At 36.1% G+C, this 14,373-nt stretch overlaps 1 protein-coding gene across 11 annotated transcripts in view; it reads right to left on the bottom strand.

The window, feature by feature from the left end:
• The window catches only part of BLTP1 (bridge-like lipid transfer protein family member 1), a 124,150-nt gene that overhangs the window by 52,554 nt on the left and 57,223 nt on the right, over nt 1–14,373 (bottom strand). For 10 of the 11 annotated variants that reach the window (XM_074823594.1, XM_074823596.1, XM_074823602.1 and 7 more), the window contains exons 32-44: nt 13,607–13,753; nt 13,101–13,228; nt 12,459–12,661; nt 10,324–10,521; nt 9,450–9,661; nt 8,964–9,115; nt 8,469–8,619; nt 7,184–7,336; nt 5,708–5,948; nt 4,217–4,365; nt 2,154–2,373; nt 1,092–1,250; nt 261–436 (exon numbers count right to left, since the gene is read on the bottom strand). In XM_074823594.1, the coding sequence (XP_074679695.1) occupies nt 261–436; nt 1,092–1,250; nt 2,154–2,373; nt 4,217–4,365; nt 5,708–5,948; nt 7,184–7,336; nt 8,469–8,619; nt 8,964–9,115; nt 9,450–9,661; nt 10,324–10,521; nt 12,459–12,661; nt 13,101–13,228; nt 13,607–13,753 (2,289 nt within the window). The remainder of the gene's footprint in view (nt 1–260; nt 437–1,091; nt 1,251–2,153; nt 2,374–4,216; nt 4,366–5,707; nt 5,949–7,183; nt 7,337–8,468; nt 8,620–8,963; nt 9,116–9,449; nt 9,662–10,323; nt 10,522–12,458; nt 12,662–13,100; nt 13,229–13,606; nt 13,754–14,373) is intronic. The other variant, XM_074823598.1, reaches the window with a different exon arrangement.

Below are 14,373 nucleotides of genomic sequence, written 5' to 3'. Positions count from 1 at the left end.
AGGTTTCCACATGTTCCCCTCAGTAAAAAGTACTCTGGAGAAGTAGGTTAATCTCATAAATGCTCCAAATATGTTTTTTGAAATTGTAAAACAATGCTCTATTAATCACCATTCATAAAGACTGTTATGGGACACCTCAGAGGTTTCTTGACCCTTTCAAAAACAGGGTAACACGTTCATTGCTCTAAGATTTGTTTTTTTAAAGTAATAACTAGTTTAACCCTACAGAACTCCAAAATACATCAGCAAACCACACTTACCTGTGCATCTGCTAGCTGGACAGCAGGAAACCCCTGGTTACCCTCTTCCACACCTGCAATGTCATCCTGACTGGTGCTGTGCTGTGAGTGTGTGCCATCCAGGGTGTTCTGGTCACTAGACAAAACTGTGTTGAAGTCTGAAGCAGAGGGTATAGTAGGAAGATTGGGTGCCACACCTAAAAAATAAATACTCATGGAACACTAACACCACAGCAAATTTTAACACCACCAACTCTATTAATTCAACAAGATTAATTATACAGAAACACATGCCATACACAAAGAAAGTCAGAACCCTACTCAGGTCTATAACCTCACAGAAGTGACATTCAGGATAAAGAAACAGTCTGATATTGCTGAAACAGGTAATAGAGATAGTCCAGCTCATACCTGGAAAGCACAAAAACATGTTTATGTTCAGTCTCAAAACTGAACTGAGAAAGAGCAAGGATTCCAATATTCAAAATCTTTATTACAAAAACAGCATATGCAAAATAGATTAAAAATAACTAACAAAATCCAAGGAACTCTGAACCTGAAGATGATTTTATGTCTGAGTTTTTGGCAGCTACACATGGTTTTGGAAGCTACTTTTACAGTTCCAAATCTAAGAAAAAGCTAGATTTTTAGAGGTAGGGTGAGGGAAATGAAAACAGCAGTTTTTGCTTAAATCACATTTGTTCATCTTCTGGTTTGCTGAGAAGTCCAACAAGTAGTATTTATGTCTGTTGAACTTAAGTCACTTGCTCAATTACTTTCAGAAACAATGTGGTAAACACAGGAACAACCAACCCAGAATCATCTCTTAAATTCAGCTGTATTTAGCAATACCTGTTGGAAGACTATTGTGTCCAGATTTGGTGGCCGGACTTTCTTGTACTACACTTCCTCTGTTGCCCACAGCATTTGACATCCAGTTATAGAAACTCACAGAAGATGGTTCAGACAGCAGAGGATGTTCAGATAACATGTCTGTGGCCACAGTATTTCCTATACAGATAAATCAGAAGGTTTAGCATTTGTTGTATCAAAGTCAGCAAAAACCAGGAACGCAGCATAATTTTACTGACAATATGTATTTACTATAAAAGCAAACCTAATCCTCAAGTTTTTTTCCAGTAAAGTATGTGTCAAGCAGCACTGCAGGTGCTACCACTGAAGTTATACTATGACACTAATGGATGTTGCACTAAGTGTCTTTGCATTTGTTCATCTCTACCATTAATTAAAGGAAAGAAGTCATAAACCAAAATACCTTTTCTTCTGAATAATATTTCATTCCCTGATAGCAAAGGAGAGAGGTTTTAGAGAAAATGCAGTATCAAACTTATCTGTTTTTCTTTATATAAATTATGACAATGCACGGTGAACAATAATATAGAACAAAAAAAATTCAATGTACATATTTCAAACTTCTACAAATTTGTTCAAAAGACCATTACTAAAAATCTGAAAATTATTACATACAAAATAAATTACTGCAACATTAGTTTTAGTCCGCTTTTTGAGCTACTTACAAGGTCAGGAAAAAATTACAAATACAGAATGATCACTTAATTTCCTTATTCATTCAAAAAGACTCACTTAAATTATTATGTATTATACTCAAAAAGTAGTAAGGCTAAGCAAAAGGAGAATATTTTATTTAGTTTGATAGTTGTAATTTCTTTTCCCAACCTGATGTACTTGCTGTTTGCTTCTAGGAAACGGCACGGTGCAGCAATGTCTAGGAACTGCTATTAAAAACTGTGATTCTTATTTGGGGGAAGGGGGGAGGTGGGATTTTAAACAGAAATGATAACTTGTAGAGAAAATACAGTACCTTTTCTAAATCATTAATATAAAATCAATCCTCCCTTCCCCTCCCTTTAGCTTACTTACGCTACATCATACCTGTTCTTGTTAAAGAACTACTTTTAACTGCAGTTGTACTTCTTTGAGGAGTCCCTTCCAAAAGATTATGCAGGCTAGGAAAACTCCCAGTAAGATAGCTGAGCAGACTCTCTTTTCTTGGACTTTCTTTGACTGCCGTTCCAGAACGGCCAACATGCACTGGTGAATCTGTAGCTGTATCTCCACTAGTATAACTTAAGGAATGATATGGATGTATACCCTTGTGGAGAAAAGAAAGAAACTAATGAATTACTGCGTAAACTGCAAAAAAGGAAGTGACATTTGGTCTGAATATGAGATCAGAACACAGTAAGTACAAAATTCTCAATCCTGCAAACTTTTGGACAAGTAGCACTTCATTTGGGGCAGGTTATACATCATACAGGTGTTGTGCATAAAGGTGTTAATGAATTCTCAAGTATTAAAGTATTTTTATGTGTAAAAACAGTTTAAAAAGCCAAACAAGTTAACAAATGAAACTGCAGATGTGTAGAATTCACCTAAAGCAAGTTTGCAGAAGGAACAGTGCATACCGCTGAATATAAGCCTCATTCGTATAAAACTCTTCCATCCCTAGTATAAGGAGAAGGTGAAGAACAGAAGCTGGGGACTTCTGGCACCAAGAGGAAGGCTCCTGGTCCACCTAAAGGCTTAAAACTATGAAACAGGTTCTCTGCCCTCCAAATCAAAGAAGAGCCAGATGTGCTTTCAAGCAAAGCAATCTGGGCCACTTAACCCTAAACCATGCAAGACCATCAGGAGGGAGCAGTAAGTGACAGTAGTGGGCGACTATCTGCTAGAGGGGACAAATGCGCCAGCACATGCTGGGGTCTGACCAGCTGAAAAGCAGCTTTGCAGAAAAGGAGCTGGGGCTCCTGGGGTGGACACCAAGCTGAATATGAGGGAGCAATGTGCCCTTGTCCAGCTGGGCTGCGTTGGGCAGTAAGTCACCAGCAAGTGGTGGGAAGTGATCCTACCCTCCAGCTCAGCACTGGGGAGGCCACACCTGGAGTACTGTGTCCAGTTATGGGCTCCCCAGTACAAGACAGAAATACTGGAGAGAGTCCAATGAAGGGCCACTAAGATGATTAAGACCTCTCTCATATCTCTCATATGAGGAAAGGTTGAGAGAGCTGGGACTGTTCAGCCTAGGGAAGAGAAAGCTCAGGGGGGATCTTATTAATCTATGTAAATACCTGAAGGCAGGATGCAGAGACAGTGAAGCCAGGCCCTTCTCAGTGGTGCCCAGCGACAGGACAAGAGACAACGGGCACAAACTGAAACACAGGAGTTTCCTCCTGAACATTTGGAAACACTTTTTTATTGTGAGGGTAACTCAGCACTGTCACGGGCTATGGAGTCTCCATCCTTGGAGATATTCAAAAGCCATCTGGACATAACCCTGGGCAACTGGCTCTAGGTGGCCCTGCTTGAGCAGGGCCTTGGGCAAGATGACCTACACAGGTCCCTTCCAATCTCAATCATTCTATGAAAAACCACAACTGAAAAGGAATTGGTACAAGCCACCAAGCTGCCTAACATACATACAGAAGACAATGAATTACTTAAAAAAACAAAACAAAAAACAACCCCCCAAATCCACACAGACTCTTTCAGAAACTAGAGATAAAAATAAAATCTTGCCATTTTTTGAACAGCTTGTGGAATAAAAAAACCACACTAATTTTACTACAAGTTACTTGAGAGCTTTATCAATCTTAGATTTTGTATAATGATAGTTAAATCCTCATTTGTGCTTCCACAAATAGAAGAAAAGCCATAAAAGTTAATGTACATCCTTAAATGATGTGCATATATATTGTTTTTAAGCATGGCTCTTAAGGTAATTGGCAAGAAAAACAATAAAAAACAGATACAGAAAATAGACCAACTGATCGAGCATCACTTTTATAGGGTAGGGAGCATACCTTCCATGTGTTACAGTTATAGTTAGTCATAGTTACTTTTTAGGTAAGTACTTATTCAGCTGCAACATACAGAATTGCTTCTAAACAGGCCAGCTACAAACCACTTTCCTCTTGTTCACAGCGCTAGAAACTTACCTTTATTTTCAGAACAGAATCACTGTGAGTGTGAGTCTTGGATAATTTCCTCATGATCTCAGCACCAGTTACAGGCCCAGAAGAGCCCCCAGCAGGTGGAGGGCGATTAGCTGTTCCTTCTAAGAGCATTGTATGCTCACTGACAGTAGCTGGAACCAAGCAAACAATTTTTCTCATTTGTATATATATGGGGAACCAAGACTAGCTATTATTAGTACATTTATTTACAAGCAGTCAGAAACTTCCAAATTCTGACACGCACCTACACACAGCTGTCTATGGAATTTTAAGACAAATAAGAAAACCTCAGACATGGGCCTACTGGATTTTGTTTAATAACCCAAGTACAAATCTTTTTGTCCTCCTAATGTCATACAACTGTTGCTCTGTGCTACAGATCCAAAGGAAAGTTGTTGAGTTTCACTTTCTTTTGCTGACTCTGGCATTGCTGGTCATTTTTTGAATTAAGATGCTTACATCTGTATGAATTACATCTATAAGTAAATGTATACAGGGCAGCAAGATTGCTGCTTCCAAAATTCTTGGTGAAAAATAGAATAACATTGATTGGGGGGGCGGGGGGAATTAAAACACTGGTTCTAACAGTCTTTTTCTGCTCAACCAAGCATGTATTTTAGAGGAGGGGACAAAAATTTCCATCAGGCACAAGTTTTACCCACAAACATCTCTGGTTTTGTTCTCTTTAAGCTGATAACTGCTGCCTGGCTTCTAACTAAAAGCAGATTCTCCTCCTGGGTTTTTTTTTAAATTATTTTTTCAAATTATTTTTTCCTCGATGTTTTGCAATTGTTACTTGAGGAAAGGAAAACATAAATACTGTATTTTTGAGAACAGTAGCACTGTACATAGATGCTCCAAACATAAAATAATTCAGTCAACTCAAACCAGCAAAAAAGAGTGCTCCAACAGCATGTATTTATTTATGCCCTTCCTTTCTGTGATTATGACTTATGGCTCTATATCGAGTACAAAGCTAAATCAGTAGCTCATGTTAAATTGGCAACATGTAAACTGGCAACAGAAATCTACCACATATGAAGCAGTAAAAATGGGGGGGGGGGGGGAAAAGTCTTCACAAAGAACAAATAAGGTAGGTAGGTTTGAAGCTATTCCTGGGAGAGTTCATAGAATTGCATGTTACAATTTTTAACCAAGGTCAGAATCTGCACAACAAAATCCTAATTACAAGCTAGCAAATAATTAAGTTGATATATTTTGTGCAGTAAATAACAAGACAAAGCATGTGAAAGAAATCTCCTATTTTGTTTTTTCCCAAACAAGTAATAATTGTTGTAATAGTATAACTGTCAGCAGCAGCTTCAGAATGAAGATGATTCTAAGAAAGAAGCTTGATGATTCTAAAAAAGAAGAATATAATGTATTCGAGAATTAAAATTAAAGAAGATACGAATGCTCTGAGAGGACCTACTTGTGCCTATGAATTTTTACAGAGACAGAACACAAAAATACCTGCATCAAATTCAAACTCTGCTCCATCAGCACTTGTGTCACTCTGAAGACCCCCTCCATTGTCTAATCCAAGTCCATCCTCGTGGTCATGGCAGGCATTTGTCTGCAATTTCACTGGCTGAGTTGGTCTATGTAAGCTGACTCCTTTAAAGGCTGGGGTCACTACAATGAACTTCATCCATTGCCTTGCTAAGGCAACGAGACCTTTCTTTAAGGTTACTAAGGCAGGTAGGCCATCACTCTTAACAAAAGAATAAAGAAAATTTAAAATGCATATCACACCATTTTAAAGTAAACTGGGGGGGAAAAAAAGTCAGAACTCCATTAAATCTTTGTGCTCGAGAGGCTTAGGACAGAAACATGCTGGCATCACACAACGTCCATTCAGATATAAAAAGTCATAGTGCTAACAGATAAAAAGTAGAGTTTCACTGAAGACAGTAAATGCATTCATCTACATAACCCAAGAGGCCAAAAATAAACAACAGGAACAGGTTTATTAAGTATGAAACTAAAAGTACTTAAGTAATTATAAGGCTCTGAACTGTGGACTAAAATTCACAACAGTACTAGACTGACTGTAGAATCAGAACTGAAATTAAAAAGATGCAGTTTCTTCCATTGTTGGTAAGTAGTATTTTAAAAACATAAATTTGAGGCATAAAATACGGATTGTTTTGATTACATCACTGAATTGTGCTAAAAAAAAAAAATTCTTATTTTGACCACAAATCAAACAGTGCTATTTCTGCCAAATTGTGCTATTTCTGATCACTGGGCTCTCACCTGAGTATGTTGAAAAAGGTATTGTTTAAGTCTGACAGACATGGAATTGGATTATGAAAATGACACAAAATCAGGAACAAACACTCCTCCTTGTGCCTAATATGTTTGTTTAAACAATTTTTTACCACTACAATCCAGACATTTCCATTCTAAAGCCACCAAGAAAAAGATTAGATTCTTAAGCCTTAAAGTTTCTACAAAACTAGCTCTTTTCTTAAACTGCCTGCATTATCCAAGTATTTCTAAAAGACATGAAAACTAGTTCTGAGGAGAGAATGTGGAATAAGCTAACCAGTGCATGCACTTGCCTTAATAATTGAGATTTATGCAGTTTTAAAACTACAGATGCAAATTTTTACTACTTTGCTGTTATCTTCAAGAAAAATGAAATCTGATAAAAAGGCCATTAATAAAGACATGCGTTTTTTGGTTTATGATCTCTCATGTATTTACTAATAAAATAGCTTGATAAAATTTATGCATATACATGGGCCACAACAAAACCAGCAGACCTGAAAGAAAATTAAATGAAAGACGATGTATCTACTTATCAATTTAAGGATATATGAGTTTGGGTTATATTTTCTTGTTTGTTAACATTCCCTAAACTGTTACCTAAGCTAAGACATTAGAATTAGTACCTCTGAAATTAACACACTGAGTTATTTTCATTTTTACAGGGTAACTCACCATGGTGGCATCCTCAATAACGGAGTAATTTGCTTGATGAAGGTAATGGTGCAATATATTACACAGTAAACAAGAAGGATTTTCTTGCAAGAAACGAGCCACTTTGGTAAGCCTGTTGTACTTGCTTCTCAGAGGAAAGTGCACACTTTTATTCTAGATTAAAATGTAACAATTTTTCACATGTGAACATACTTGCAAACGAACGTGGGCATGAACTACAAGATTTCACCTATGATATCACAAACTTCTAACTCCATTTTGAACTTCTGCAACAAAGATTTGCCACATGAATACCTACCTTATCTTAAATAGTGTATGTGAAAAATCATGCTTGATGCTTATTTATTTATATGAAGTAAGAAAACTGAAGGCTGGATTCAAATTGCAGACCTTGTAAAGTTACTTCCAGGCTAATAGACATATATGCACAGCTAGCTGAGATTTTCGAAGAAACTGTTTCTTGCTAGTTAAAGAAAAACAAGGCACTTTCCTAATTTGGTTTAATGCTAGAAAAAGCATAGGAAAAGAAATAGGAAGGGAGGTAGCAATAAGACACTGCTGCAAGGAATGATTTTTGAGTATAGCAGAAAGTTATCCTGACACTAAGCTTGTCAGTCTTACAATGAAAGACAGGGTCTCCACAACGGGTATCACCTCAGAATCTTCCCACTAGATGGTGCCAAGTAAACGAACAGCAGAAAACTGCCTACACATGAGAAAGCTCCTTAGCAAATCACTGTAACACCCAATTTGTCATAAAAGCTCCACCAATCCAAGTTTTCAACAAAACATTTTGTGTTTCTTGCTAGAATGTTTAACCCTCAGTATGCCTGTCCTCCCTTCTCCTAACAAATGGGTCCAATAAACATAATGATTCAATACAATGCAGGAGCACAGAAATTCGTATTTTTTCCTGAAAGATACCCTGAATGTTTCATAATTCAACACACTTTCATATTTCATAAAAAAATACCAGACACTACAGCCATATTTCTTACTCTTCCCTTTCAAAAGACGGAATCTCCAATTATTTTACCTGGAGATGCACTCCTGTAAGAAGCATAAGACTTCCTCACTAGTAACAGCTGAAGCTTTTTTCTGCTGAAATTTAGATTGTGTACAGAAAGCACAGGTAATGAGTTCTTGTTACCAATTCTGGAAGTAAAGGCTCATAAGGCGTGCTGTAAATTTGTCAGTGAAAATATCCAGAATCCCAAACAAATATATATTACATATTACACTACTCTGTTCCAATGCAGTTATTGATTTTATAAAGGTTATTTACCTCTAAAGCTTCTGTCATAATGCAACCCATAACAGCACAGATTCTCAGGGTTCCTTCAGTTTCTAGTTTATTTAATGACGATTTCACTTGATCAATAGGAACAAGCCAAGCACCAACTGCAGGTGTTGCAGTACTCAGGAGGTTCAGCTGCCTATTGAGAAAAAGAGAAATTAGATATTCAAGTTCAGCAGCAGCAATTAGCAAGATTTTCTAATGTTATTATGAATGACATTCAAAGAGGTGGAATATGACAGAACAATGTAACAAAGTAACAAACACAGCCCAGAAAATGAAAATTGGCTGTCCTGGTTTCAGCCAGGATAGAGCTAATTTTCCTTCTTAGTAGCTAGAATAGTGCTGTGTAAAATCCAAAATTTTCGTTTCCAGAGAAGCTTCAGAAATTATTGAAATTACACTCAGAATCTACCAAATACAACTGCAATTTAACAAAGCAGAATTGTCATGTCCTTTCTTTTAAATTGGGTAAAATTATACCTTGAAAATATATGTGCTGGAGAGCGCACATTGGTAGGGGCTGCAAAACTAAACCAAATTTCTTTGATTGTTAACTTCATGCTGCAAGAGTCAGGGGGAGGAGGCATCAAGGGTATATCTTTTTTTAGGTCATCAGATTCAACGCCTTCATCCTTAAAAAAGGAAACACGAAGTCAAAAGTGAAATTGTTTTCCAAAGTGATTACACTGAAAGACACTAACGTACCATACTGTGCACTACTCATAAGAAATAGTTTCATATGCATTCAAAGAAAAATAAACTGATGTTATCCACCAATTCTCCCAAGGCAATACCAAGAGACCCCGCAGAAAGCTGAAAGTTTAGTGTGCAAGTAGACAGTATGAATGCAGTTGGCACAACAAGACATCTGTTGAATTGTCAATTTTTTACCATGAATGTTAATCACTTTAAAAAAAAACCCACCAACAACCCAAGACCAATCATTTCTATATAGTATGTATGTACCTGCTCATCTGAAATTGAATTTCCATTAATATCTGAAGAGGGACTTATTCTATCACAGGGAAGGTTATCATCAGATACATCAGTATTATAGCCACTACCAGTTGGAGAATCTGAAGAGTTATTTGATGCAAGCAATCCACCTCTCTCTGTATCTCTTGATTTACCCATGACTCCAAATGTATTATACAATACTGCTCCAGATTGTCTTCCTCCTATAAAAGCACACATACCTAGACTGTAAATGTTTGCCATGCATAAACATTTATAAGTTACATCCCACAAAAAAGATCTGCACTTAAGAGGAGTAATTCATATGATTTTGGTTAACCAAAATGTATTACCATTTTACAAAATTTATGACTACAATTTTTATACAATTTAACAGCTAGTTGTAGAGCTTCTGATACATTTGCTCTAAGTAGATGAAGAATACTCATATGAAGGCTGTTCTTAAACACTCTTCTCTGAAAAGAGTAACTTGGACGACAGAAAATACATATATACTGGGTTTTTTTAATTTTTGAAGCTAGCTTTCCCCTCCCAAAGCAGAACTCTGGCCCTATATGCAGACACTTACTGTGGATATGATCATAAGGCCAGGATTTAAGCGATCAGTGAAGGTATCAATTTCTACCTTCACTTTAAGTTCAGAAACTGGTGAAATCAGTTCATATGGAATTGATTGATTTAGTATTGATTACTAAAACTTCCTTTATTGTATAATCTACTTTGTGAAATAATTTTACAACAGACTTGTACTATTTCATATCACCTATATTCAGCAATTTCTATCCAAATAATTGCTAAACTAGAAACAACAGAATTGTTAGCAGTTTCATAAAACAAAATAATATAAAGCCTATATAAGCTTTACCTTTTATAGTTAAATTTTCAATTCCACACTCAAACATTATCCAACCCCACTTCTCTTGACTAGGACCAATTCTAGTTACATCTGGAACAGCTTGTTGATCGGTTTCATCCACAAAAGCAAACTCATCCAACTCTTCCAAAGTAAAAAGAACTTTTGATTTCCCAAAAGGAATAGCGGTTATTGCACAAGTTCCAATATCTGTGAAAGCAAACATATTTACCACTTTGTTACAAAACAAAAAAAACTTTACATCTTCAATAGCTCTCTGAAGTTCATAGTGTTTTGGGAGTGTTGTCCCTTTAGTATTCCTCAAACAGGAGGGCAAAAAAATTTAAAAAAAATTAAAAATTGAAGCATGAGCAAGAAAAAAAGAAGCATAGAAAGGGGAAGAAAAAACCTTGCTCCTGGTATGTTAGTATGGGCAGGGTAACTTTTAAGTTTGGAAAAAACAAGGGCCAAGCAACACAAAGTTAAAGCTTTGAGACATTCCTAATCCTAACACATGTCATGGTTCCAAAGACATGTACAAACAAGCTCTTCCGATTTTTATCTGAAACTGGCAATTGGCTGGAAATTACTTTACCAAAAAACCCGCTCTTAATAAACACCTAACATTTAATAGGAACAAATCACAGCGATACTGACAGTGCTCTTGGATAATATGTTTTAGTAGAAATGCATTTGGTATTAACTACAACATACTTGAAGGATATTTAGAAATGAAGTTGTAATTTTAATTCAAAGACTGCTTCTTGGTTGGAAGCATGTGTACGTCTCTGTTGGGAGGATGTAAAGCACTAAGTCTCACTGATTCCTAAGAAAATACAGACTCAAGCAGTTCTTAATTCATTATGATCTTTGTTGTCTAAGATCCAGGAGGGACCTATGCCACCTTGATTTCTTTCATGTTAGGACATAGCTTAAATAGAAATCCTTTCTTCTAGTGACACTTCCAAAGGAATATTTTAAATAATTTTATACCTACTGTCTATTAACTTACACACAAAGCTAAACATCAAATATCTGAGGAAAAGAACTACACTGAGTCAATTTATACCCCTTCCAATTCTCACTCTCTGCCCCCAACTTATAACTGCCATCACTTTTGAGGTACACATGAAACGCTAAGACCCCTAGAAAGACATTTCTCAAACCTTTTAAATAGAAGATGATAAGTTTTCTTGTTTAGAATTCAAAAATTACTTGACCTTCTTGAATGTCTGCAGCATACCTAACACAGGACACTACTGCTAAGATTCTACCCATAACCAAGTAAAAATGGAGTTAACCATTTTAATGTTCTCTTATTGCTTTTGTTTTCTTTCAATTTCATTTGCTCACACATCTTTGCAAGTAGGTTTTTGGGTTTTTGTTTATTGTGTGGTTTTTAATCATACTTGCTTCACAGAGCACTTCCTCAGGTCTGAAAGATTCCTATTCTTTATGGGACAGAGTGAAACACGGCACTAACTGGTACAGGTCTCATGAAAATTGAATCAGTTTTAACAAAAACTGTCCCTGCTTTTGGTCATCTTTTCCAGGATCAGGAGTTATAGATGCTGAATTTAATGCATAGGCTCTTCAAGGAATTTCCTTAACACAAACAAGAAGGACGACAATTGGGTAGATGTCATTTCCAGTTTTATAGTCACTATAGTTAAAAATCTACAGCTTGTCATGCTGAAATCACCAGTACAACAGGCACATTATAGCTATCCTGAAATTGTTAGAAAGTAGTAAGAAAGCACATACGCATAATTCATACCCTGCACTGGTGACAAAAAATGGTAGCTGAAAAGAGATCAACTGGGAGGAAGGGAGCCCAGGCCTGAAATTCTGCTAGTGCATGTCAATATTTACAATGCAAGCCATCTGCCACAAACTGCTTAGAAGTTCATCTTGATAGTTTTCACTCTGCCTACATTAAAATCTAGCAGTTTAGTAGAATAACAGAAAATAATTCAGATTAACTATCCTAAACTGCTTTTCAGAGCATCTGCAAAATCTCCAGGTTCAAGTGTCTTTTTATCTGTGTTGATAAAAAAAAAATCACAACCAAACTACAAGGTCAAGGCCAACTATATCCCTTTGCTTCTACGAAAACTGACATTTCCACAATTTAAAAAAAGGCTTACCTGTTGTGTCAAGGCCTCTAAGTTGTCCATGAACACGATGGATGTTCAATTTAGCAGCGATTTCTTTTCCTTTTTCTGCTCCAGCATTGGATCTAAGTGAGCCAGAAGACTGGGGCTGCATTTTACTGGTTTGAATGTAACGATCAAATGTGACAGAATTCCTCCCAGTTTCTGTGCTGTTTGAAGTCTCCTCAACTATACCCCTTTGAATAAAGGGAGAAAAAACAATTAAGCAAATCTCAGATAGACGTATTTTGTTTGATTACTTTTGTTTAAGATTTTAAGGGACATTGGCACAGCAGTGTTAGAAAGAATTCTTTGTATGACAGAAGATACATATGCTTTGGTAGAAAAATACTGAAAAATTTAATTTTATCCTGCATGACATAGAAGCAAGAAAGAGTTAAAATTCAAGTTCCTAAATTATTCCTGAAGGGTTCCTCCAGTTCTTAAAGAAACTGCAATTCTAATTAGATATTAGATGCTAATTTATAAAACAGTGAAGACACATTTTGTTGCTTAACTCAGTCATGACAAGTTTTTCAAATACTCTTTAGAACTGCAAAAAATTGGCATCACTGTTAAGTCTTTTGACTAACTTAACAAGAAAGAGTCACAAATAGTGATATGTGTTATTCTTACCTATTCATACGAACTTGCGTAGCAATTCTATCAAAACACAAAGCTACTAATGAAACGTGAGTCACAGTTTTGCCAGAAGAAACCCCTGGGGATTCATCAACAGATGCTTGTAGTAAACACAGGTTCACCTATACGTAAAATTCCCCCAAAGAGTAAAGAAATTTAGAAAAACATGTCACATTAAGTATACATCACTAATTTCTGATACAATCTTGTCTTATACTTCTCGTAAAATGAAAAACTGAAAGATAAGACTATCACACCTAGAAGATGTAAAACATAATTTAAAGACACGGCAGTCAGTTATCCCTATAATGGTTGTTATTTAACTTGCACACCTACCATAATAAAATTGAGCAGCTCCAAAACAGTCTATCCTATTTAAAACATTAGTTACCTAGCACAAATACATAGCTTCACTTAAGCTTTTGGGGAAATAATAGGGATGCAAAATAAGGATAATTTGTGAGTCACATCTATTAATAAGCTAAACAAAAAGTTGTTACCTTTGGTACGGTAACGTTGGCCTGAAGACCTTTAATTGTCACATTATCTTGCTTAAGTGAGAGATTAGTCTGTGCTGGTCCCTGGTTTGTTGTTCCTGTAGTGGTAGTGTCTATTTTTGTTCCTCTAATATCCTGCTTCGAAGATAACTTGGAGGGGGGAAGAAAAAATAATTTATTCTCACTGAAACTCAGAGCTGCTAAGCTAAAGAGTAACATGATAGTTTATTAGCACAGAGCAGCAAGAGATTCTCACTTCATTTAAAGCACAATAGCATGACTTCTAGAACAAGGACTGTAGCACTTAGAGATATGATATTTCTAGATCCATAAGGGCAGCAATGCCATTCTGCAATAACTTTCTAATGACCAGATTTTAGCTGAAAGTTTGAGTTCTATATATAGAAGTTATATAGAACAACTTATTATGAAGTAAATAATTAGCATCTCTTACACTGTGAAGCCAAGAAATCATAAAATATAAATATGGTCATTAACTTAGACAGAAAAAACTCTTAATTCTGTAGAACTACCATACAATTCTTTCCAATCTAAATTAATTTTTTAAAGTATCAGATGAACTGCAAAAAAACCCCAAACCCATGCACTTTGACAGCTTAGTTTGAACTTTCCTCTCACAGAGACTATCTCCCTAACTACAGTAAAATAATAAATGATGTATTGCTGATATGAATATAATACATAAGAATATCAGTTACTGTAATTTCTAAGAACAGAATGTATGATCTCCTGCAAATTACTGTAGCTAC

This window comes from Strix aluco, chromosome 4 (assembly GCF_031877795.1).
Source record: "Strix aluco isolate bStrAlu1 chromosome 4, bStrAlu1.hap1, whole genome shotgun sequence".
Classification (NCBI taxonomy): domain Eukaryota; kingdom Metazoa; phylum Chordata; class Aves; order Strigiformes; family Strigidae; genus Strix; species Strix aluco.
Note: the sequence above shows the minus strand (reverse complement) of the source record. Positions and strands in the feature narration are given on the sequence as shown.